This window comes from Terrapene carolina, unplaced genomic scaffold (assembly GCF_002925995.2).
Source record: "Terrapene carolina triunguis isolate 2854851 unplaced genomic scaffold, T_m_triunguis-2.0 Scaffold130, whole genome shotgun sequence".
NCBI lineage: Eukaryota > Metazoa > Chordata > Testudines > Emydidae > Terrapene > Terrapene triunguis.
Genome location: NW_020664481.1, coordinates 4,303,930 through 4,330,385, shown reverse-complemented (window position 1 = coordinate 4,330,385; position 26,456 = coordinate 4,303,930). Strand labels below are relative to the sequence as shown.

The following is a 26,456-nucleotide window of genomic DNA, read 5'->3' as shown; positions in this document are numbered from 1 at the left end:
CTGGAGGGAGCTTGGCTGAGAGGGTGTGGGACTGGAGGGAGCTGGCGATTCAGGGTGTGTCTACACAGCACATGAAGCCCGGGCTCTGACTCAGATTTGAGCCCAAGCCCCTCTTCCATCCACACACACGTCAGTCTGACTCGGATCAGCAAGTACTCAGGACCCAGGTGCTAGGACTCTGCCAGGGCGGTGGGTCAGAGCCCAAGTCCTGCTGTGACTCGGGTCCAAGCCCTGTCATTTTGCAGTGTGGAAACAGGTCAAGCCACAGACCCCAGTCAGATGGTCTACGTAGTGCAATACGGACGTGTTGGCGCGGCAGCGAGACCCAGGTCCAGCAATTGCTAGCCCAGGTTTACAATGCGGCGCGGATGCTCAAGCACGGCTTGGAAGCACCAAGTCCACAAGCCTGGGTCTTACAGGGTGTGTCTACACTGCAGTAAAAGACCCACAACGCTGAGTCTCACCATGAGGCTTGGGCTGCAGGGCTAAAAATAGCAGTGTAGATTTCCTGCTCGGGCTGGAGTTGGTCTAGAACAGGAGTGGGCAAACTTTTTGGCCCGAGGGCCACATTGGGGTTGCAAAACTGTATGGAGGGCCGGGTAGGGAAGGCTGTGCTTCCCCAAACAGCCCCCACCCACTTCCCGCCCCCTGACTACCCCCTTCAGAACCTCCGACCCATCCAACCCCCCCTGCTCCTTGTCCCCTGACCGCCCCCTCCCGGGACCCCACCCCCATCCAATTCCCCTGCTCTCAGTCTTCTGACCCCTATCCACACCCCCGCCCTCTGACAGGCCCCCTGGGACCCCACCCCCTATCCAACCCCCCTGCTCCCAGTTACCCCCGACCCCTATCCACACCCCTGCCCCCTGACAGGGCCCCTGGGACCCCACGCCTATCCAACCCCCCCGTTCCCCATCCCTTGACTGCTCCCCCCCGCAGAACCTCCACCCCATCCAATCGCCCCCGCTCCCTGTCCCCTGACTGCCCCCCAGGACCCCCCGCCCCTTATCCAACCCCCCCGGTCCCTTTACCATGCCACTCAGAGCAGCATGTCTGGCAGCCGCGCCGCCCGGCGGGAGCTAGACACGCTGCTGCTCTGCTCAGCAGAAGCTCACAGCCCCGCCGCCCAGAGCACTGCCCACGCGGCAGCGTGGCTACAGGGGAGGAGCCGGGGGCTAGCCTCCCTGGCCAGGAGCTCAAGGGCCGGGCAGGACAGTCCCACGGGCCGTAGTTTGCCCACCTCTGGTCTATGGTCTCAGAGCTCAGGCTGCAGCCCGAGTGGGGCCGTCTACATTCCTATTGTTAGCCCTGCCAGCCCGAGACAGTTGATGTGGGCTCTGAGACTCGGTGCCATGGGGTTTTCTCCGCAGTGTAGATGTACCCGCAGCCCTTGTGAACGTACCCTAGGAAGGACATGGTGATTGGGGATCAGGTCTTGCAGTTCCGTCCTCCTCCTCGTTGTGCTGCCAAAGGGCATGAAAGTCTCAGATACGATCCACTTCCTTCCAGTTCTCTTCCCTTGGCCACTGGGAGAAGCTTCTTTCCCAGCGTCCTTGAAGACCGAAAGGACTCGTTGCACTGTGCTGCCTGCGCCCCGAGCTGGGGCCCAGCCCAGAGTGATGAGATATACCCAGCTCTGATCGAGAGCAACGCCTCTTGCAGTTTGCATGAAAAACCTGCCCATTTTCCATCTCTCAAGACTGAAACACAGAACCCTCTCGCCGATGACAAGAGTTTATCCCAGCGCCGCAGGATCTGACAGTGCATTGGAGTTCCCGGGCCGCTTTGCGGTACTCCACAAATTTAAAAGTCACATGCAATTAAATCAAACTTCCCGTCCCAGATCCCTGGGGATGCAATACCTGCGAAAACTCCCGGATGACCCTCCCCGGGGAGAGATGTTTTCCTCATCCTGTGCCGCAGCAGGCAGTTACTCGAATCAAATGGTAAAGCTCATGTCAGTACACAGAGAAGAAAAGGAGCTCTTCAGTCGTTCGGATTGATGGTTCAGCAGTCTGAGGCGTAGTCGGCACAGCCAGTCTGCGTGCCCTCCTACCAGCTGCGAACCTGCTTCCTGAGTAAAGAACGAAGCAAAGCAGGTGTCCTTGCAGTTAGACTCTGGCCTTCCTTGCTTGCTTGATGGGCTTGCGCATTTTATCGAATGCTCTTAAATCCATCCCTGTGCAGAAGCATATGCACCATTCCAGCACTGGTTCGAGGGCTTAGGTGGGAGTTGGGTAGTGTGTTTAGGCCGTGCTAGCCCGCTGCATGGGTGAATTCCCCCAAAGTGGGCTTCTGCTCTGAAAAGTGACTCTGAAAATGGCAGTCTTGTTCCAAAGCTCTGTTCCTGCTTGTCATCCTGTTAACGATAGTGACTCGTAAGGTTTTCTTCCTGTTCAGCACTGCAGAGCTGATACAGCTACGGCAGAGCGAGTGGGATTCTGGTCATTAGGGTTTTGATTACAGTAGCCTAGAGGCCCCACCGTGCTCTTCACTGTATATATATATAGTGAGACACTCCCTGTCCCAAAGTCCTTATCGTCTAAATAGAAAAGACGGACAAAGGCTGGGAATGGGGGGAAACAGATGCACAGAGCGGTGAAGTGACCGGACTAAGGAATATGAGTGACACAGCTGGGAATAAAAGCCAAGCCTGAATCCAGTGTCCTTTCAGTAGACTCGGCCTGTCTATTCTAATCCATTCTGGCTCTCGTGTTTTCAGCAGAATTGTTCAGTAAGTTCTGACTGCAGCATTTATCGTCACTTGAGAGGCATAAGTCCCAAAGAACCCAGCCTGACTCTCGGATCCCAGCCTGCGTGGGCAGAGTGGGAGGTTAGAAAATACATCTTCCTTCTCGCTCTCTGAGCAGATGACATCTGGGCGTCGCCGAGAGGCAATGAACACCGCCCCGTGATGCCGTTGTTTTCACAGCCTATTTTAGAGCCGAGCTGTGCCGTAAGCCCGAAAGCTTGATTGCTAGAGCTGGTTGACATCTTTTGTTGTTGAAAAATTCAGTTTTGCCGACACCAAAGTGCTTTGGGAAACCAGTTTGATGTTTTTCAACCAAAGAAGAATAAATTTTGAAACCAAAATTCTGTTTTGTTTCGAATATTTTCACTGAAAAATTGAAATTTTTTTGCTGAAATTAAAACTGGATTTTTTTTTTTGCCGGCTCCATTTCTGACCATTGCTTGAATTAGCTGGCGAGAGAGGCATTCAGCTCGCTGTCCATCACTGCTCAGATGTGGGCTTTCACCTTCTGTAAGGAGCTTGCTAGCAATCGCTTGTCTCTGCCACCCAGCGGCGTTTCCCTTCTCGCCTTGTATTGCTTTGCTTTGCCTCGTGGTGATGATGATGATTTGTGTTGCCATAGCACCTCGGAGTCCCAGTCATGGACCAAGACCTCAGTGTGCTAGGAGCTGTACAAGCAAATACTACGAACGGGAGGAACTTCCCCTAGAAATAATGTTCCTTTTTATTTCAGACGTTTTCATTTGTTTAGATTTTATTAATGTTTTCCCTTGTCTGATTGTAACCAGGGACATGAGCCACAGCCCTCTGTTAAGAAACAAAACTAATTTTTCAACGAGTCTCGAAGGGGAAAGGGCATTTATTGGTACATTTAAAGATCTAGTTAGAACCTCCTCCTGTGAAACGCTGAGTATCCCCGACTCCCTTAGACGTCAGTGGAAAGTGACGGCGCTTAGTGCCACGTAGACGGTGCTCTGCCACTAGCGTGATCAGACCCCTGTTCCACAAGAAATGGGTTTGAATCTGGATTGAGGCTTGCCCAGAGTTTGGGGATCAGGAGCCTTGAGGGGGTTCATCATAGAGTCCGGGGGCCAGCTGTGGAATTCAGATCTGGATTTGAGTTCTAAAGCTGTTCCATTGGGCCCCTCTCCACCATATCTCCTGCCAGAGTCCCGCTCCCTCTTTGGTGGTTTTTTGTTTTGTATTTTGGGGTGGGGGAGCATGTTTTACTTTCTATACAGGGCCCTGGGCCTTTTACCAGGCTGCAGCTCTGTGAAATCCTTTTCCGATTGCTCTGAATTTCAGTCCCTGAGTGCTATGATTTCTAAAAGAAAGGTCATTCCCAGGAATGCATGAACGCTGAGTCCTCCCCATAAAGAGGCGTAACATCTTCCCCCATATTCTTAGCCAAAACACTGATGTCAGCCTCTTGTGGGAAAGTCACTGCTAGTTAATACTTTGTCTAAAAAATATGATTAAAGGGCCTTAATCCAGATTCTGGGCTCCAAAGAAGGGTCCTCGATCTCAAGAAGTCTGACTGCAAGCTGACATATCCAGGGGGTTGTGATGGGCGAATCGCTCCTTGACTTTTAGGTAGGGTCGATATCACAAAGATGAATTTTTCCTCAGAAAGCCTTGAGTGTGTTGCAAACAGGGCCTCGTTGCCTTGACAACTCATCTTTTCAAAAAGTAAATGCATTATACGCCCTCTTCACTGGCAAAATAAACAGCCACGAAAGAGGCAGGAGGGTCTTCGCTGGGCTGCCGATAGGAGTTTTGCTGACTTTAAAATACACTGCTAGGCGCTGCATTGCTTTGCTTGCTTTTTTTTTTTTTTTTTTTCCCTTTCTTTCAGAATTGCCTTTTTCCCCACTAAACTGGCTTGCTTCACTCAGCCCTGGGCTAAACTTGTCAGTCAGGAGGGGGAAGAAATCCCTCCCCTTGCTGACATATCTGTGTTGGCAGAAGCCCTAGGGTTGGCACATTCATACCAGCAGAAAAAAGTCCTTTTGCTCGTGTAGCTTATTTTGTTTGGGGAAGTGATCTGAGCTATACTGGGGGTAAACAGCATCTTCACTGGGGAAGGGCCGCAGTGAAGCTACACCAGTAAACCCTCCCTAGTGTAGACAAGGCTGCCATTTTCAAGGGTTAGAAGGGAATTAGGTGCCCCCCAACTTTGGGTGCCTAAGGCCTTATGCTCTTTCGTAAAGGCCAGAGCCAGATACTTGCCATCTGCTTTAGAAAGAGACCCCCTCAGTCCCCGGCCCCTCAGAATTCCCCATCTATTAGCCACCACTTCCACAGCATTGGGAGGGAAAATGCTCATGAAAAAGGCAACGTCTCCCATCTCTCCCCCTTTCAGGGCACCTTTGATAGTCCTGAGAACAACGTTTTAAATCCTGGGAGTAGTTTGGTACGTCACAATTGCAAAATAACTCACCGCAACCTCTTTATCCCTTAGAGGAACAATTCAGTTCTGTCAGTTCCCCCAGCTGACAATTTGTTCGCTCCGAGCCCCAGTGGAAAGTTTCTTAAATGGATGTACCCCTCTTTACATTCATAACCCAGGTCTACTGCTTGCTCAGTGTGTGTTACATTCCCTTCTAGTGGCTGGTCCCCCACAGAAGATAACAAACTTCTACAACGACCAGCTGATTGAAGTTCTCCTGTAGCTCATGAGGGCTGCTATAGAGCTGAGAACCTAAATGCAGCTTCTGCAGATGGGGGTTGTTATAATGACTGTGGGACAATTTAACAAGCTCCTCATAACCCAGGCTCTATGGCACTAGAGAAAAACAATTCCTCCAAAATTAATGCACGTCAACAACATGTTCCTCTCTGCGCTAAGCAAATCCACGTTTCTAAATATCGACTAGAGCCTTGTTTTCTTGCCCACAATCTTTATATGACTCTGGTTAAACTGAAACGGATGACGTGTTCCACACTAGGTGGCTGCTGGATACGTCACGCTTTGAAGGGCACGTTCTGGGAAAGGCCCAGGAAGACACTGTGCAGATTTCAGCTTGAACCTCCTCTGGCATTACTGGGACTTAATGAATCTAACATATCCCGGATGTGGCATCACTCAGATCTCAGACTTTGTTCGCGCCCGCTCCAGGCTCTGGAGTGATGTGTGTCCGTACCACAACACTTTGAAGGAAAGAAATCATGCAGTGCTGTCTCTCTGGAGCACAAGGAACAAACTTCGAAGAGGCAAGGGGACAAAAGATCTGTTTCATGGTTTGGTGCCCTCCCTCTGTGGACCAGTCTTATTTGGAGAAGCAATTCTCTGCAGCAAGCCCAGAGCGACTCCCCTGTCCTAGATTTAATGTGCCTTATCTCAGGCAGGGACTCTGCCGTCCTAGCCCTGTTCTTCTCCAGTCTCTGTTGTGGTCTTTTGGGAGCTAAACTGTGATTTGCTTTTGTGGTTTTGCTAGATGTGCCTGCAAAGTAATGGCTGAGTGCTATGGCCTGTTCTGGTGGGTGCCAATATTCCTGGAGGTTTCATCCCATGACGTAATCGTTAATTAAAGCTTAATCTTTAACTCCTGGAGACTCCCAGACAATCCTGGAGGATTGGCAACCCTAGGCCTAGCTTTCAGTGAATAAGCCCTGTTCACTCCTGGAACTGGAGGCTCAAATCTGAGCTGAGGTCACATGTGCAATGAATTGGTTGGTCTCGCCTTAGCCTCTTGTGAGCATCTATCCACACCACTGTTCCATTGGCAATCTGTTTGGAGGACTGAGGGGTGATGTTTTCGCACCAATCGAGGCTGAAATGCGCTAGCAAAGCTGCTAGTGTAAAGGAGGAAATACGCCTCAGTGCATCCACCAATAGGCAGCTGCCGAGTTCCAGTTCTGGCCTTTGGCTAAACGAAGAACTATGCCAAGTTTAGACCTGGGCTCAGGCTGTAAAATCCAGACTGGGATCTAGATTCCAACACCTCCAAAATCAGGCCGGGTTAGATATGAACATTTGTCTTGGCCTATTATAAAGCAAGGCGGCAAAATTCAAATCTGGGTTTGGATTTTCCAACAAACCCCAGGTGGGGGCAGGAATGAGTTTAGGATGCAAGATGCTGGTTCCAGCCCATCTCAAAAAACAGAGTTCTGTGCTCTGCACAAAAGCCAATTAATTAAGGATCTAGGGGCTGAGACTCACAAACTCATTACACTTGTAACCCAACTAGCTTTGAACCTACATCTCCGAAGGTGAATTGCCTACTAACTGTATCTCCTCTTCCTCCCAGAGCTTTTGCTCTACAGAGGCAGCATGTGATCAGAGAACAGTGTCTTGTGTTAAGAACCTCTCTGACTCATAAAGCCTGCTTGATTTGCAGTTTGCTGGCTCTGGCTTGGGCAGTAAGTGTGGTTTTGATTTGTTATGGTGTATTTTAGGGAAGAAGAGCTGTCTAGAGGAAGAGGATTGAAATATGAAAGCTAATTAAATACAACTGTCAGTCAAAAAGCCTTCCCACCCCACTCCATCTCCCCACTCCAGCTATTCTCCTGAAATGATGATGGGCCCTAGCCAAATACAGTTGTAGCTGTTTAATGATTTGGCCATGAAGATTTTTATTTACAGGCCGTTTGAGAAAATAAATGGAAAACATAAAATATTCCATGCCTGAGGCTCCTTCTTAATAGAGACATAAAGATGATGCTGACGTCTCTGGAACTGCAGTGCTCTGGGGAAACGTGGTCTTTGCAAGTTATTGTGACACTGATTTCTCTCTGGAGCGGGGAAGCTGGAGTGACTAGAGATGTTGGAATCTCAGCGCCCCTTGTGAGGCTGCGGGGTCGGGCAGCTGCTGGCTCCGTATCCAGTTGCTATTAGTGTTCATTTGTGTTATCTATTGATTTGTTTAAAGTTTTAATTAATTGCATGGGACCTTTGCTGCCCAGCTGTAGGTTTCAGGGGCAGTGGGCAATGCTTTGTGTTCTCCTCCCCACTCAGGTATGGCATCCCCACACAGCTCCAAGCAAGGATTCCCGTCAGAAATCTGTGTTGGCTCCATCTAGCCTCCAGTTATAGCACCCTGTTTCTCCTGGACAGAGTTGAGCGCATGGAGGTCGCTCAATGGTCTGTTCTGAGATGTGGCTCTTTCATTTTTCGGTGACATCTGATTGGCAATGAAAGGCCTGTGTTTGAGGACAGACCTCTGGGTGATTAAAGTCATATGAACTTGGTAGGACACTGGCATCCGCTTTCTCAGCAAGTGCCATGTTTCAGAGCAGAGCAGATTGCCGGAAGGGAAGCATGTTGTCCCAGCCCAGGTAGAAGAAGGCAAGAAGGCAAAATCAGCATGTTCAGAAAAGTCACAGATGGGAAAGAAATGTAGACTGTCAACTCCCAATTCTATTGGAAAATGTGATCTTGAATTCCTTTGGGGACCACTTTCCAAACAAGTCCTGTTCTTTTGCAAGCGTAGTTAATTTTTGCATTATCACTTGTGAGCACAGATGGTAGAATTCACACATCCAAAATCCATCAATCTAAATGTTCAGAAAACTGTCTGCAGTTCCACACACAAAAATGCAACAGCAGTAGCTGCATATGCAGCTAGCTAGTTAGACTATGTAAATGACCATTTATGAATACGATTACCACAACACAGCCTGCAAAGTAAGCAGGCAGTTGCGTGTACATTTTCCTGAAAACTTAAGCCAACAGATGCACGTGCAAGAGTACAGCACAGAAATTGCCCATGGACATGATTGTGTGTGCAGAGCTGCGCATACAGAAATGGAGTCTACAGTGAGGTCCATTTGAAGGTCTGGTCCCTTACACTAAGCCCCAAAGTTACTAACAAAGCTGTAATTAAAATGAGAATGAGAGGCCACTTGGAATGAGGGAACTTGGAATGAGAGGCCAAGCCAAAAAAGAGAGCAGACGGAGACACAGAGTCTTTCATTGTTTAATGGAATAGTCCTGTTAATCAGTGGATGGAAGCCAGATAGGCTGTTGAAAGTTAGACATCACCCCCTCTGCCAACAATAGAGTGTTGTTTGTTAATTGGTTAGGAAGTGCAGCAATGCTACAGGGGCATCTTTAGCACGAAAGAGTGGAAATGTTGGGCCCAGTACTGCCCCCACTGAAGTCAATGGGAGATCAGACTCCAGGACAGCTACGTTTCCGTCTTCAGAAAACGGCTGCTTCAAATAGTACTGGCTGGCACCAGTTGTAGTGTAGACAATTCTCCCGCGCTACTCTGTCATATACCTTAACCAGCCTCGCTTTCATTCCCAATCCCTGGCCACTCCAGAACAGAGACCGACTCTCACGCTGGATTGCGTTCAGTATGTTCCGTGGTGAGGATGACGTAGCTATGAAGGACTTTGGCTGAAACCTCCAAACTCATTGTTCAGCCCTGATTCACGTCTTGGGGGGGGGCGGGAACCCATTCAAAGGCCCAGAGGGCTGGTGCACGCAGCTCTACTAATAATGTTCTATTGTTTGGCAGCTAAATTACACCCGGCCGGGGCTTCCGAAGTTAAATCCGAGGCTGTTGGAAACCTGGAAAAATGAAGTGAAGGAGAAGGGACACATCAACTGCCCCAATAACGTAAGGAGGTTCTCTGTACATATCACGGGTGTGATTTTTTCAAAAGAAAACACACAGCTGGAATGTTCAGTAGAAGGAGGGAATTCTCAATGGGAAAACCCCGGAACTGAACACTGAGATGCTTGCTCAGGTTTTTATTCAGTCCGTACTTAGGTAACCCTCCCAGGGAAGTTAATGGAGCATGGCCTGAGTAAAGACTTCAGGATTTGGCCCATTCATATGACTATTTGAAGCATGTCCAATCTCTGTGCACTCCTGGGGTACTCATTATAATACTGATGGACATAATTACCAGCCAGAGGGTAGAGAGTGGCAATGGGAATCTGGGGTTCATTGTTCTAAGGGGAGAGCTCTGCTTGTTGAGCGGCTCAGAGGGACCTTCCTAAAGATTGCAGGCTCTGGTTTATGGGAGCTGCTTTTTGAAGTTTTGCCTAAATAAAGACGTGCAGGTTTTGATCCAGGGAGTCTTGTACAGGACCCACATTTCCCTAGATTGTCCCTTATTAAAGCAAGTCAGGGTCTGATTTTTACTCTCTTAGACAGATGTGACTATAGTAACTGATTGTGCAACTCAAGTAACTGCATGTGCAAAGAGCAAAGATGAGCTGTTTGCACGCAAACATACCCAATTGTGCATGCACAGCCACCGTCATTTCCCCTGTGGATTAGGTGCGTGCATTTTGGGTGTGCACGTCTGCATCTAATCTCTTCTGAAACTCAGGCTTTGCCTGTCTTTCCTCTGGATGTGAACTGCACCCATCTCACTGGGCTATTGATTTATAATCCGGAACGAAGCCTTGCTAATGGGAATTTTAAAGCCAGGATGTTAGCAGGGTGAGACGTGTTAGCTAATTAATGTCATCTACATGCACTTTGAAAAGACGCTGCTCAGAAACTGGTTATGCTACTGCCTGGTAATTAGCCTCTCTGCCTGGATCTTCTGCTGCGGCTGTAAGAACTCCGGGCGCTCAGCGGGGCCTCCTAACCGCTAGAAAAGGTACATTTTTCACAGAGACATTTAGGGATAAATTTTTCAGCTCTGGTGCAGAGGAACGTAGCCACATGACTCCCATTAGCACTAATAGGAAACGTGTGGCTCGATCCCTGTGCATCACACAGAAAATTAACCTCATGCTGATTATCCAGGGCTGGCAATCAAAGACAGCCTCCTGGGTACAGTGGGCTGCAGTCCATGAAATATAGAAAGACAGGAAGCAAGTTGCTAGACCTCTCTGCCTCTTTGTTTCTTTCTGCAGAGCTGTGAAGCCATCTACTCCAGCGTTTCTGGCCTGAAAGCCCACCTGACTAACTGCAACAAGGTAAAGGGATCTAGGCTTTCTGCCATTCTGCCGCCATCACTGTTTAGGGCGGGCGGTCTTCGCTCTCATTCTCCTCCCGCTCGTTAGGGGGAAATGGGCCAGGTGCCCCCGATAGAAAGTATTTCAGAGGGGTTTTTTAAAACGGTTTATTGCATTGGGTTCTTGGGAAAGGTTGATGCCACTGGGAGCCCGAACCCTCTGCTCAGCTCCCACACAAGCGGTGCTAATGGAAACTTTCCAAGGCTGCCCCATGCACTCGCTTTAACACAGCCCTCAAGGAGTCACCTGTAGGGGTGAGGAGAGACATGCCTGCCTCATGCTGACTGAAATCAGGGGCCTTGGTTGCCAGGTAGAGCCGGCTGGGTGAAAGTCATCCTGTGCAGTGGTCCAGCAGGAGGCCAGGCACTCCCTGAACCCCGGACGGGCCCACAGTCCTTGTACAGGATCAGTGCAGGGGGATTACAAGTTCCTGTATTGTCACCTGCCATCTGTGAGCTGGATGGAGAGCACCAGCCCCTTTCACACAGGCCGCCTGGTGATGCTGGCCGCTTTCACTCGCTCCCAGCCTCTGGCGGATTGGAACAGGAAGTAAAAAGCTCCACGTCTCACGTACCAAGTCCCCTGAACCGTACCGACTGCCCAGAGATGGCAGCAGTCGATTCATTAACCCTTTCATCCAAGTGTGCTGGGGATGAGGAGCCAAAATCCACCACCTGAGTTGGGACAGAGTGTGGGACCGGCATAGCCTACTCCCGCCTCGGGGATGTACTCACAGCCGCAGCGCAGGGTCTGGTCTGCCGCTTGCCCCAGGCATTCCTGCCTGGCCACTGAATTCCTGCAGTCACGATCCCTCCCCTAGCCTGATACTACGTCATCGTCATCATGGCACGTCCCAAAGGGGCGTGGCCTCCTTGGAGATTGAGCGCCACCCAGCTCAATCTCTGGCAAGGGACTTAAGGCGGTCGGGTTGTATATTCAGTTTGTATCCATCTCTGGCAATCTTGTCATGCCACCAAAGCTTTGGACGCCTGTGTGATCACTGGCCACGTAGCAGCATCCCTTGGTGCGCACGCCTTGGAATTGGTTGGTTTTCCATTTTAATAATACGCCCATACCAGGCGAGCTGCAGAAACCAAACCAGTGCTGATGGAGGCAGTTGCTGAGTTCACCTTTCTGATCTTGTCCTGCCACTGAAGCAGCTGACAAAGCGGACGAGAATTGAAGACATCAATCTGGTGTTCTTAAGCTTCCCTCCGCACCCACGTTTCACTTCGCTGCAACTGAGCTGGTGTCACTGCGTTCTGTAGAGCGGCGGCTGGGTAGCAAACGAGACGTCGCGACGCCCCCGCAGAGGCTGCCGAAGGACCTGAAACCCGGCAGCAGCTGCTGCTGCTGGAAGCACATCTGCATCTTTTGAGCATCTTCCAGCACCGCCTTCGAGGCTGCCCAAGTATTTGACAGCTGCCACCAGCTCGATACACCGTCCGCACAGGTTAATACTGAGCGGGTTGCAATCTGGAGTTGGACGCTGCTTGATGGTAGTGGCCTGGCACTTACCTGGCTTAATAACCAGACCAGCGTGTGTTGCTTCTTGCCCAATTAGACCGGCCCTCAGCTGCAGCGATTCACCAAACTGAGCCAACAAGACAATGTCGTTGGCATACTGAAGATCTCAAAGCAGAACAGGGTTCAGTTCAATGACAGCTGCCGTCACAGGCTTATCCATCAACCAGTCAGTGCCGATGCCGAACAGCCGTGGTGACAGAACACAGCCCTGCCACACACCCATGGAGATGGGAAACCCTGCTGTGTATCTGCCATGTATCGAGCCTGATACAGCGTACGCTCAGTGCTATCTGCCATGCCACCTTATTCAGGCAGGTACGGACCCCACCCTCATGGTCAGCAGGGAGTAGAGAGACATGCCTTAACATGCTGTCTAGTTTGTCAAGCACGGGGCTTAAGTGCCTCTGGCATCCTTGCTTAGGCTCCTCCTTAGACGGAGTGATTCTCATCCTAACCGTCTAGCAGGGTTCTGATGCTTAACACACAGTACAGTAAATACAAAATAACCCATCGTTCAGTGCCAAAGAGGAAGGTGCTAACGGAATTAGACACCTAACTCCTATTAACTTGGGCACATAACTCCACTCACCCACGTCGGAAATCCCAGCCTATAGAAATACGGTGTGTGACATGAAGAGTAGAACCAAGGGCAGGGAAATGGCCACATAGTCACATTATCTATCTAGGCAAGTACATGCCCTCCACTGTAGTGGAGCGTGAGGGCTGTTACACCCGATAGATACAGGAATAGTGCTTCCAGTTTAAATTAACTCCAGGAACATTGGCCCACCGCAAGAGGGGGCGACTCAGTGCAGAACCATTGAATTGGAACCAAGAAAGAACTTGTAAAACTTTTATCTCCTGAAATCCTTCCAGCTCTAAATCACATTGAATGTAGTAGATTCCAGAAGGCAACTCTTCAGTTCCTATGGGTCAAATTCATACCTGCTGATAGGGTGACCAGATGTCCCGATTTTATAGGGACAGTCCTGATTTTTAGGTCTTTTTCTTATATAGGCTCCTATTACCCCCCGCCCCCCGTCCCGATTTTTCACATTTGCTGTCTGGTCACCCTACCTGCTGATTATTGAAAACGTTCACAGCCCTCTCCCCACTACCTTTAACTAGAACACTAATGAGAGAGTTTAGAAAATCATATGCAGAAATCCTGCACAAAAAGCAGAGTTTTCACAAAATAAAACAGCCTATGCAGGAGATTGTAACTGTTGTTTAGATGGATTGCAAAATCACCCTGCTTGCCAGAAAAAGAGGCCCCTTCACAGCAAAGCTAAGAGACTCCAGACCATGCAGGCCTGCATTTGCAAAAACTATGCAGGCAGTTGCACCCTTAATTGTAGATGGAATTACCATGGCGGTGCACAGGAAACAAATGCACAAATGATCTCTTACATCCCTAACTGGTCACTTGAGTGCACAGCTGTGGTAACTGCACTCACAAATCAGCCGAGCAACTGCCCATGTATTTTTCTAAATGCACAAATTCATGTGCCTTATTCTGCAACATGTAGACCAGGGATTGGCAACCTTTGGCACGCGGCTCGCCAGGGTAAGCACCCTGGTGGTCCGGGCCGGTTTGTTTACCTGCTGCATCCGCAGGTTCGGCCGATCACGGCTCCCCCTGGCCGCGGTTCGCTGCTCCAGGCCAATGGGGTCTGCGGGAAGCGGTGGCCAGCACATCCCTTGGCCCGCGCCACTTCCTGCAGCCCCCTGGAGCGGCGAACCGCGGCCAGTGGGAGCCGCGATCGGCCAAACCTGTGGATGCAGCAGGTAAACAAACCCTGGCGAGCCGCGTGCCAAAGATTGCCGATACCTGATGTAGTCTGTGCTAGCAGCAATCTACAGGCTTGCCTCTAACATCCAGAGTACAGATCAAATCATGTCGTCCTGACTCAGGAGCGACCCCGCTCTCCAACTTGTGCAGGGAAGGACATAGACTCAGTGCAGTCCCGTGGCATGGGGAGATTCCTGCGCAATCAGCCTGCAGGTGTCCTCTACCACTGTGTGGAGATGTAGTTTTGGAGTCCAATGTGGGACAGGCAGAGCAGGGGACATGTGGCTCCCACACACAGACTATTGGCCATAAGACAGCTTTGGAGGTTAGTTGGAGAATACAATGGAGGAACCTTGTTGGAGGATACTATGCCCCATGGCTGCTGTAGAACTCATAACACACAAGTCAGCACTAGTGTGAGGAACAGGGCCTCAGCTCTTACTCTAGCATTGACTTCAGAGGGAGTTTTGCTGGAAAAAAGACAGCAGGATTTAAACCTACAATAATCCTCTCTACTAATCAGTGGGGTGGGTAGTGGGGGTGTCTGGCAGACACCATCCAGTAATTCTTATGAAGCCTAAGGACCTGGACTGAATTGTATTTTTCATGAAATCCCAGTGGAGTGTTTAGAATATATTTATTGATCATTGAGAAGGGTCAAACTGACGCAGAATCATTGCACTGGGGTCAATATGGATCAATGATCTGTGATTTTGCATGATCGTTTCTGGATTAGGTGTGAAGTGGGAGTCTGGGCTGGCCCGGCCTGCCTGTGTGCAGACACAGCTAGGAAATGAAAGACCTGTCTGCCATAAAATTTACAACATGAACCCAATTATGAAGAAATTCCCACAGAGCCCATACATCGCCCAGAGGGCCTAATATATAATTCCCTGGTCAATAAAGAACGCATTATCTCCTCTGTGCCAGTGGACCGAGGCAGAGTCGAAAAATCATTCATTTTCACAAGCACTCTAATAACAAAAATCCAGCAATTTAATGGCCTGTTCAAGCGTATAAAGGCAAAATTAGGAAAGACCCATTGATCATAAATTAGAAGTTTCACTCCCAGTAGGTGTTCTTAATGATCACTGAATTTGCTGACAGTAAAGAAATTGTGTAGCTAGCGATATTAAGTGAAAAAAAAAGTCTGTTAATGTAATATTACAGTCGAGATTTTAAATGCACAAACACCAGGACATTCCCATATTCGCTTCCACAGAAACCATCATTCATTCCCCTTGGGGTGCATATGTGGTGTTCTGTATTATTGTAGAAGGGGTTACTTTTATGCCTTGATACACAGGTACAATTACAGTTGCCATGGGAACTGCAGCTTTGAAGTTCCTGGCTTTCAGGCAATTAAAATCCACACCATTGTGGAGGAAAACATGCCTCTCTGTTTCTGTGTGGAAGCTCCTCGCTCTTCTTTGCTTCCCCAGGGAATAAGTCTTACACATCATGTTCCCTGATGTTTTTCATGGGTGTTCTAGGGAGTAGGTCCAAGTTTTCAGGTACATGTGTGCATCTGTGCACCTGCTTTGCACATGTTGTGTGGGTAATTGCATGCACAGGTGTCTAATTGAGCATGAGAATGTTTGCAGCTTTACCATGGTTGCAGTAATTGCCCACACAAGTCAGATATGCGAATGTGCATGCACCTGCACACAAGCCCAACATTTGTCCACCATTTGTAGCAAAGGAAGCTTCTCTTCCTTTTGGATCCTTCTGAGGAGAAGGAGCCCTCTCACTGTAACAGATAAGGGGCCGGATTACATGGTAAATTCCTGGCCTACAGCTCCAGGGGCACTGGCGTGTCCACATAACCATGGATGCAGTATTTTAGGAATACATCTACGCATTTACCTTGAAGACAAAGTCTTTGAGCTCTGGATGCTGAGGGGGCATTTGTGGCCTTCAAGTGGCCCTGGACCCATCATCATGGGCCCAAGCAACAGGCCATTTTCTGCAGAGAATGCCTAGAGATTTTCAAGGGGCTTCTGGGTTGTGGGGAGAGAGGGAGGCTGTATTCTCTCCTGCAGCGCACGTTTGAACCTACTTTGGAATACAGGAGGATGTTCTCTGCCTTTCAGGGAGACCACTCTGTTGGGAAGTACCGGTGCCTTCTCTGCCAGAAGGAGTTTAGCTCAGAAAGTGGAGTCAAGTACCATATCCTCAAGACTCACTCAGAGGTAAGGAAGTGGGCAGGGTGCAATGGGGCTTCGGAGCATGGTTGAGGCTGTTTCCTGCTAAGGTTCATCTGTGTCCACTAGAAGCTCCCATTGGAGCTAGCAGTGTTTAGGCCAGAAATGGGCAAACTATGGCCCGCGGGCCACATCCAGCCTGCGGGACCGTCCTGCCCGGCCCCTGAGCTCCCGGCCAGGGAGGCCAGCCCCCGGCCCCTCCCCCACAGCCTCACCTCACCGCACCACCAGCGCTCTGGCCCGCTGCTCCTGCCGGGCAGCGCGGGTGGCGTGGCTGGCTGCGGCGGGGCTGCAAGCTTCTGCTGCTCTGAGCAGCATGGTAAGGGGGCGGGGGGTTGGATACGGGGCAGGGGGTTCCTGTGGGCAGTCAGGGCACAGGGAGCAGGGGGGGTTGGATAGGGGGTGGGGTCCCGGGGGGGGCGGTTAGGAGACAAATAGAGTGGGGGTTGGATGGGTTCTGAGGGGGGCGGGAAGTGGGAGGGGGCGGATAGAGGGCGGGGGCCAGGCTGTTTGGGGAGGCACAGCCTTCCCTACCCGGCCCTCCATACAGTTTCACAACGCCGATGTGGCCCTCGGGCCAAAAAGTTTACCCACCCCTGGTTTAGGCAGAGGCGGGAGGTGAGCCTTTTTGGCCATCCCTCCTTGTCCCACCTGTCGGACCTTCATCTGAGGCCCCAGAGCACCCGGTCTAGTCTCTGGCACGTCCGGAGACACGGCGCTCCTATGGCCTTACTTTGCACACTTTGTGTTCAGGGTGGGCAGTGGCAAACTCATTCAGCCCACTTTCCAACCCCACCCCCAGGCTGAAAAGCTTGACTCTGATTTGAAGGTGGTTGGGTTCCCGTTCTGCTTATGGGAGACTGAGAGAAAGGGAAGAGAGAACTGAAAACATGGGGGGAAAGTGGAGCGGAGCCTGGGAGGTGAGGGGAAATAGAGAGAAACTGGGAGGAGGGGGTGAAAGGGGAGGAAGAGGAGAGAGACATTTTAAAGTGAAGAGAGATACAATCCACACCTGAATAGCACATACAGAGTGCACTATTCCTTCTGTCCTTAATACACAGCACAGATTTTTCCCCCCTTTAGATAGAAAAACGGTGTAAACTATAGGAGGAAAAGGTTTGCAGCTCAGGGCCCTGTTATGAGAGGCAGTGTGGTCTAGTGGGTAGGCACCGGGGCTGGGAGTCAGGAGCATCCAAAACTAATTTGTGGCATTTGCAAAACTTAAGCTGCCCCAAAGATTCCCCCCTTTCCTGCTTCCCCTCCCCCCGCTCCCATCATTACATGTCAGTGCCTCTGTGGACAGATGCTAAGAGAAGCATTCAGGCTGTGGCAAGAGATGTGCTGCATCATTGCACAGGACCCATTGGCAAGTTAAAACTGGGGGAACGGGGCAGGAGGGTGGAATAAGGGGGATTTCAGAGGTCAGAGAGGGAAATCTAGGGGGTTTCCTGGATGTCTATGGAGTTCAGGAGTTTTCCCTGGTGAGAGTGAGGCCAGGAGGGAAAATAGGGGTTTTTATAACAAGGACGGGGGGAGGTGTAAATGCCGTGGCTGGGACAGTGCTCCCTGGCCTGGGAGGGCCACTAACCCCCGGTCCTGTTCTTTTTCCCTTTGGACACAGAACTGGTTCCGAACCTCTTCAGAGGCGGCCCGGAAGAAAAAGAACAGGGACCAGATTTCCTCCAGCCAGGAGGAGAAAAAGAAAAGCACAACTGGGAAGAAAAGGGGGAGGAAACCCAAGGAAAGGCCCCCGGAAGCGTCTCCGAAAGGCAAAGAGAGCTCGGCAGCAAAGACTAATCATAAGAAAGCCACAGAGCCCTGGGAAGGATCCAACTGCAGCCCCGAAGGGAGAGAGAGAGGCACCAAGCTACCCACCAACAGGAAAGGGGGAGCCAGTAAGATGCCTGAGAAATAAGGAGTTAAGAGACTCTCTGAGGATTAGTTTACAGGCCAGGGTAACGGGGTGGGGCCCCTCCCGGTTTTCTCTCCCCCGCCCCCTGCTCATCCGTTTGTTTGTTTTTTTTAAAAAAAAAACAACAACAAAAAACCACTTTAAAATCATGGACCTTGTTTCACACTGGAAAAAAAGAAAAGACTGTGTCCCTCCATCCGTCACCCCCGTGCACATGCCCGTACCCCTCGACTCCCCTCCACACACACGCGTGTGTGCTTGTGCGTACACACGGGCTGCACAGCTCTTCCACTGACGGGTCACGTAATGCAGCCAAACCCCTGCAAAGCGGGGACCCCCCTGCTGACCGTTTCCTTCAAATTCTGTGCGCTGAACTGGTGATGCTTGAGCAAGAGGAAAGTGCAATAGAGGCGGGGCGTAAAGGCTTTTTATTTGGGATTGCTTGCCGGATTGCAGTGCCAGCATAGGAACCTGATTGGTTTCTTTTTGGGTGGGGCAGGGGAGGGAGGAAAATGATCTTTTAGACACCGTCTGTACCACGCCCACAAACGGTGCGACAGCCTGTGGCTTGTTAGTTGTGATGACCTAAGGGCAGAGTTGAAGAGGTGACTAGGCTTTGCTTACCTGTTGCAGTGGCTGGTGAGGCTTAGAAAATGCCAGTCCCGAAGCCAGATGCAGAACATGGTTATAGCCAGGATCCAAAGCATAGCGCCCTTAGGAAAGATTTTGGGTTTGTAAGGCAAGCTGATGCCCCGTGGTACCCACAGTTAGTCCACTTGGTTTCTATGAATGATGCTCGTGCTGTAGCTCGGAAGCCCGCCTGTCGATTTCAAAAGATGTCGTGGGTCCGAACATTTAACCCATGGTCTGTTGGTTTCATGGCCTGGCCAGTGTATTGGGCGTGGTTTCTTCTCCACCGTCAGGGTAAGCAGGTGTGGTGACCATACGTAGCGGTGCATTCGCCGTAGCACAAGGAGTTTGTCTGTTTTGGCCGTTGTCGTTCACAAGCAGCAAAGAATGCTCAGCAAGGCCAGAAACATGCCTGTGGGGCATGAGAAAAAGATCATGACTGTCACTTGTGACTCCAGTGAAAGTCCACTGGAGCAGCAGGTTCTCAGCATCTCTGGAAATCAGGCTTAATGAAACCAGTCCCAAGGAAGAGTTTTTTATTGGGGGGAGGGGGGATTTGTTTTATTTTTTTAACTGAAGGCTGGGCAGTTGCAAAATTATCTGAGCTCCATTGCCAGATTGAAGGGGAGAAAAACCCTCCGGATTTTGAGAGAACTTTTCCAGACTTTTTTTAAAAATGTACATCAATATAAAATACTGTATCAAATTGATACTGAGCTATTGGTACAAATAGCCCGTTAGCAACAGAGCTGGGTGACTGCTGCAGAAAATATGCATGGACATTTCTTTGAATTCCCCGTTTCTGTGCTCGCTTTCTGCTGGCAGGAATGTTCACTACAAGAGCAAACGCTGTGGAGGATTGGCAGAAAGAGACTTTCAAATTCGTGATCATGAGCCATCACCCCGGACAGCTGATTCTAAGAGTGAGGCTCATTCAATCAGGGGTCAGAAACAAACCACGTGACCTATCTGTCCAATCAAATCCGCTCCACTTTTGAATATTGAATACTCGCAAAGACCCAAGAGGGTGAAGAACTTCCGATAACGAATCCATTTGAGAACATTGCAAGATGTTCACGGACAGAGAAAGAGGCAAAATTCATCCAAGTGCTCTATGAATTAGTCACCCAGTTCTCTTCGCTAGGCCAATGAGATCTCTCCAGCCTGAATTTGGTGCACTGCATTGGCACCAAGTGACAATCACAGGTCATGCTTTATAGTCACACCTCCGTGGCTTGATGGATGCACTCCTCTCTTGACTTGTTCTTAGCGCCCTCCCTTTGGGAGGAACATGCCGCGGCCCAGGGGAGCAGCCTCTGATCCCCTGAAACTCATACTGACCTCAGTTCATCTTCCCAATTTGTCATTCCTGGGAGTCCCTTTTAAAGAACCGCACTTGTTTTGCGTTCGTATTTCTCTGAGCTGAAATTCTCAGAACACCTCGCTCTGGGCTGGAGGAGAAACTTCCCCAGACCAAAGTCCATCGGCTTCTAGACAAAAACCAGGCTACCTCGCTCCTTGATAAATACATGGGGCTCGCTGCAGTTCATATCACAAGGAGGCTTACCAGAGCATTTTTGTAACACGTTTTTCACTTGCCAGTGGAACAAAACCCAAGGAGCTTTTCCCTCATTTGTTCCAAATTGGGGATTTTGGAAGGTTACGTTCGGGGGAAGAAATTCTGCTTATTTAGTCAATTAAAACCTTGACCTTCACTTTGCTTCACTGCATTTCACAGCCTGTCCTCCATCCCCTCAATTCTTAGTATTTTTTTCATGCTCTGAAGAGCCATTCAGTAATAATTAATGTCCTTCTCCAGTGACACATTATTACTGCCTCAGAGATAGAGCTGTCTACTCCTGATGTCAAGTCAACTCCTCTGGGGAATCCTTGCTTAAGTGCCCACCATATATCTTGACAGCTGAAGTAAAACGTGTGCATTTCCCCTGGTAGCTCTACTAAGGAAGTGTGGCTAAAGCCTCCGCTACTTGCCCCTGAAAATTGTGGCCTAAAGATTGCTCGGGATAAAATCCCTCCCTTGCATTTGGCCATTGTTTACGGAACACTGCTAGGCCACATTTTAAAGCAATTAGTGAACAAATTTAATTAGACAGCACATCTGGTCCTGTTTGCCTTTTGGGCGTCATCTGTTCTGTTGTTTATCTTGTTGTCAGTAGCGCAAAGTACAGACCTTATCCCCCAGAGGAAGAGGATGCTTCTTAGTAGCCAGAAGGCCAGCGACTTCCTAGCCTTTGCTACAGGATAAACTGGAGCTAACTTTCCTCGCAACTTTCCAGTGCATTGCAAAGAAAGTAGGAAAAAGACGACCAGGTGAAATTTTGCAGTCATTTTGGTGATATTCTAGCCAGACAGAGCTCAACGGTAGGGCTGCCTGTTTCAAATGGAGTCATCAACGCAGTAATTACCAGAAAGCCATTTGCATTGAGGGTTATTATTCCCAGGGTGGCGAAACACTGTTAAGCTGTATCCCGCCGATGCTCCAGGGAGGGGCCATCCTGCCATTGTTCCGTGCTAATATTGCCACTTGCTAAAAGGCCCTAGAGCAGCAGTAGCATTCTGCCGTTCCCTCGCAGGAACGGAACGCAGCGCGAGAAGGGATGTGAGAAGTAACGGGGCCTCGGATTTTCAAAAAGAGCACGTCCAGTTATGCTCCTAAATCTGTACGTAGGCTCCTAAATCAAGTGACCTGATTTCTCAATCGTGCTGAGCACCCAGCTCCCGTTGACGTCAGTGAACGCTGCTGGACGCTCAGCACTTTTGAGAAATCGGGTCACTTTATCTCGGAGCCTAAATCGACTTTAGAAGCTTGATTTCAGGCGCCTGCTTTTCATAATCTCAGTGAGAACTGTTTGAATAGTTACAGATTAAACACCAGCTGGAAGATGTTTAGATGTTCAGATAAGGATCCTGACACAGCAGAAAGCATGGCTGAAAGGAACAGAGGAAAGGCTGGGGAAAGAGGCGAGGAGAACCCCTACCACATCGTGGCATGTACAGTACAAATAGCAAGATTACACTAAAACGCAATTGGTATTGTGTAGGCCCAGGCCTTGAAAATCGTGGGTCCCAAAGCACACTTGCTGCACCCTCAAACTCTGCAGGTCTGATTGTGCACATTGGCTGTCACACAGCACGACTGCATGTCTTGTGCATGCTTCAGTACACGTGCTTTTGCTGGGGCACCCACAGCTACCTCCTTTAAAGAACTGAGCCCCTAGGCCCAAAATCTTCCCCTCACCCCAAGTAAATGGGCCAGGTGCCGGGGACTCTGCAAGGAGGAATCCTCTTCTCATGGCACCAGAGCAGCTACTCAACGCTAACGGTGCCTGGCTCCAAATCCACAGTGTCCTGCTCTCCAAGGAGACCTCACCGATCTGGGCTGTGCAGCATGTGTGGGGTTCCAGCGGCTGGGCTTCCCTTTGCACGCGGAAGAGGAGGCAGGACTGGCTCCTTAGCACTGGAAACACCCTGACCTTTATTTTCAGTGACCGTCGCACGTTCTTCATGAATAGAATTGCAGGAGGACACTTCGGTTTTGTGACGTCCCAGATTTACAAACAAAAGCAGCTTTGTCAGATACTCTCAACACGAGGGGACGTGTCAGCGCCACTTCGGGGGTCTCGCACAGCTCTGTGCAATTCAAAATGGGATCTTCTGAATAGCCACTGACTTGGGGACTCCTCTCATATGGTCCAGTACATTCTCTCCTGAGGCCTTTCTCGAGTGTGGAATGGGTTGTGATCAGACAGGGGGCATTGCAGCTGTTTATATCTATTACATGGGCGTGTCTGAAATGGGCCAGAGCCACAGAATCTGGATCTGAAGCCAGGTCTCCAAGACTTCTGTATCTGGGAGTACTTGGATCTGGGGGTTCCATTTGGTCTGTTAGAGAGAGAGTTAAAGAGGGAAATTTAGAGCTGGGTTCCAATTGGGAACTTTCCAAAAGTTTGGGGGCTGTTTGGATCTAAGTTTTGGCTTCTGGCCCATTTCTGATTGCACAGTATCTGCTGACATACATCCACCCCAGCTGTGTGAGCGTCACCCAGCTAAGGCCTGAAAACGTATCTCAGCACTATTCTCAGTGACAGCTGATGCGGGGGTTCTCCTTAAGCTCAAATGGTAGAGCAGCTGCTGCTGCTTTTAGATGTCGCGTTCCTCGGTTCAAGTCCCAGAAGGGATGGATTCCACTCAGTGGCAACCAGTTTGTGGTTCAGTCCTGCTGGTGGCACGTTGTCTGATGCTGGTTTGTGTGTGAACAGCAGTGGGCCAGGTTCATGCTGCTGGGGGACAGCTGTGTGCTTGTGTGCTAGATCATGGGCATTTGATGGTCTTGTCCTCTGTGGCTGGGGGCTTGAAAAGTGACACGAGTCTGTGTTGATAGTGGAGCTTCTCCCTTAACTGAAGTGGTTGAGCTGCTTCCCTGGGCTCTGTGCTTCTCCAGTTCAGCTCCCCATGGAGCACCAGTTGCCTCCCCCAGGGGTTAGCACATGGGCCGGGATTTGAGAGTTCAAACATGCACAGAGATGGCTTGAATCAGACAGGAGTTGATAGCATCTCAGTAAGGGCAGAGCAGGGGAACATCCGGAGGCAGAATGGACCTGTTGGAGGTGATGTTTATCAGTACTACACAGCTCTCTCTACCCCATGCAGCTGGCCAGTTCGGGGTGGAGTCCTGGGCCGGCCCTTTGGGGCACCCCGAGGGGTAAAAGGTGAGAACAGTCCTTCTTCTTCGAGTGCTTGCTCATGTCGATTCCATTCTAGGTGTGTGCGCACCCAGGGGCACAGTTGTCAGCATTTTTTGCCTTAGCGGTATCCATAGGGCCAGCCTCTGGAGTGCCGTGCTCATGCGCTGGTGGTTTATGAGGTGCTGCCAGCCCTACGCTCTCTCTCTTCCTTCTTGCTGCCATGGCGGTGGGTCAGAGCGCCTTCCTCTTGCCTCGCAAGCGGACAGTGGTTTTTCCTAGTACCTACTCGGTCTATAGTTTTTACAGTAGTTTCATACCAGCCAGTCTTCTTCCCGAAACCTCCTAAATCAGATGAGGAGTGAGATTACACTCGCTGGACGTCAGGAGGGGGCTGGCTTTCTCCATAGACCAGACTAAGCCATTGTGTAAATCGATGCAGCTCTTCGTCGCGGTGGCAGACAGGATGAAAGGCCTTCCTGTGTCCATTCCAAGAATCTCATCTTGAATCACTGCCTGCATCAGGTTTTGCTATGAACAGGCGAAAGTGCCACCGTCAGCCATTGTACCTGCCCATTCAACCAGGGTGCAAGCCTCGTCGGCAGCCTTCCTGGCCCAGGTGCCGATTCAAGATATCTGCAGGGCCGCTACCTGGTCGTCCAGCCACACGTTCACGTCCCATTACGCACTGACCCAGCAAGCCCAGGATGATGCTGGCTTCGGCAGAGCAGTATTGCAAGCCGCACGACTGTGAACTCCGAGCCTTCATGGATACGGCTTGTGAGTCACCTAGAATGGAATCGACATGAGAAAGCACTCGAAAAAGAAGAAATGGTTACCTGCCTTTCGTAACTGGTGTTCTTCGAGATGTGTTGCTCATGCCCATTCCAATACCTGCCCTCCTGCCCCTCTGTCGGAGTTGCCGGCAAGAAGGAACTGAGAGGTCGTAGGGCCAGCAGTGCCGCATATGCCGGCACATGAGCGCGGCCCTCCAGAGGGCGCCACAGCCTGCCCTACAGATACCGCTACGGCAAAAAATTCCGACAACAGTGCACATGAGCGCACACACACTGACAATGGAATGGACATGAGCAACACATCTCAAAGAACAACAGTCATGAAAGGTAGGTAACCGTGTTTATGTCCCTTCCCTGAGCTCAAGGCCTGCAGTTCTGTGTGCAACTCCTGCAGACCACACAGCTGAGGGCAAGAAAAGCTCCCCACCCCCATCCTCCTGCTGCACACCTGTGTGCGGGCCAGGCAATAACAGACCCCTCGGAAGAGAATACAGCGCATCCCGGTTGGGAGGGCGTCTTTCCTATTCACCTTTTCCACAATTCTGCCCCACCAGCGGCCTGCTTTTCGGGGGTGCTGATCGCATGGCAGTTACTGGGACCTGCAGCTGCCCAGCCCCTCTGAGAAGCAGCCTGTTGATCGGTACTAGAAAAACCATCAGTTATGCAGCACAGCGGAGTGCATGGGTCAGTTTGTACCCACACACCGGGGCTAGTTTCCATGCTGCCGTTAAATAGTATTTGTTTTGCAGTAGCCACCAGATGCCTCCGTCTGGATCAGGAGCCCAATCAGAATCAGGGCCCCTCTGCACCAGACGTATAGGAAGGCACAGCCCTTGCCCTGATCGGAGCCCCATTGCACTTGTCATGTGCAAAGCACATAGGACCCCGCCCTGAAGCGCTTACATTAGAGCTGCACAAAGAGGGTTTAATGTGAAGCCCAAATCCATGGTGCACTGCCTTCCTCATGAGCCTTACAGGCTAGATGCAAGCAAGTGGGATGTGTGCAAAGATTGGGGTCTGAAGGACCCGGTGCTCCGACTCTGTGGGGTTCTGTGGTGTGAACCCAGTTCCGAGCACTCAGCAATATTAAATGTCCCGCCAATGTTGATGATACTGGTGTGTGTGTTAGTTCATATCGAGGACCAACTAGAGCGGAATTCTGGGGTTACCCCGTGTATGAAAGAATAGCAAGACAGCCTCTAGTTCATTTCATTCCTGGTCACAGCTGCGTAGATTACAGTCGGTGGCCTTTGACCTCCATCATCTCTATCCAAAAATCTCCTGGGTTACATTCGAGCTGCCTGATCCAACCACTTGAGGCACCATCTGCCCACCCTTTAAAAAAAAATCTTATTAATCTGCCTTCCCAAGCCAGGACACTTTCATTTGCCCTTCCCTTTATTATGCTGCAGTTTCACCACCAGTCACGAGAAAGGAAAGGAAAGTCCCAAATATTTCCTGTCCCAGGTGTGGGAAGGCTGTGGCTGTAGAGAATGGAAAGGCTGCAAAGCAGTGGTGTGTCTTCAGCCCACCAGTGGGGAAGGTGTATAGTAAACAGATTGTTGAAGTCCTCGATTCCCTTCCTTTTAAATCCTGCTTCCCAAGAGGAATGCAGCTTAGGAATAATTTCCCAGGCCTCGATCCAACTTGCAGAATGCCTAAGCAGCTGCAGCTCTGTTCTTCTCAGCAGTGCAAACTGTGTTGAGACTTGCCTTAAAAATAGCTTTTCATTGCCCTTCATCCTTTCTGTTTTCACAGCACAAACAGCTGCAAAGGCAACAGCCCGGGACAAAGCCTAGGAAAATGCACATCAGTAAAATGAATGTGAGCACAAGATTCAGTGCAGAGTTTCAAATGTGTTAGGTGTGTGCACCTGCATGTCTAATTTGCATGCACTGTTACCGCAATTGTGTGCTCACACTGGGTATCTGCACGTGCAAATTCACCTGATTGGCTACTTGTGCACACAGTTTCCGTGATTGCACCTGTAGCAGCAGTCATTGTGCATGCAAGTTAGGCACTCATTTGCACACTGGGACATGTAACCTCCAGAGTCATCAATACACTGGGGAGAAGAATATCAGAAATTTCTGGAGCAGAAAAAGACCAACTGGCCCAACGTGGCAGCCATGTTAACATTTCTTGTACTGCCCCAATCTCAAGCCTTTCCATTCCTTTTCTCTCTCCGGAAGCAAAGCTTGGCATCTCTTGAGCT

The 26,456-nt window shown here is 50.2% G+C and overlaps 1 protein-coding gene across 1 annotated transcript in view; it reads left to right on the top strand.

The window, feature by feature from the left end:
* Positions 1-18,643, top strand: part of ZNF512B (zinc finger protein 512B) — a 60,197-nt gene extending 41,554 nt beyond the window's left edge. Inside the window, exons 14-17 of the mRNA XM_026652827.2 lie at positions 9,217-9,318; positions 10,575-10,637; positions 16,089-16,187; positions 17,821-18,643. Of these exons, the coding sequence (XP_026508612.1) occupies positions 9,217-9,318; positions 10,575-10,637; positions 16,089-16,187; positions 17,821-18,114 (558 nt within the window). The 3' untranslated portion in view covers positions 18,115-18,643. The remainder of the gene's footprint in view (positions 1-9,216; positions 9,319-10,574; positions 10,638-16,088; positions 16,188-17,820) is intronic.
* The last annotated feature ends 7,813 nt before the right edge of the window (positions 18,644-26,456 follow it).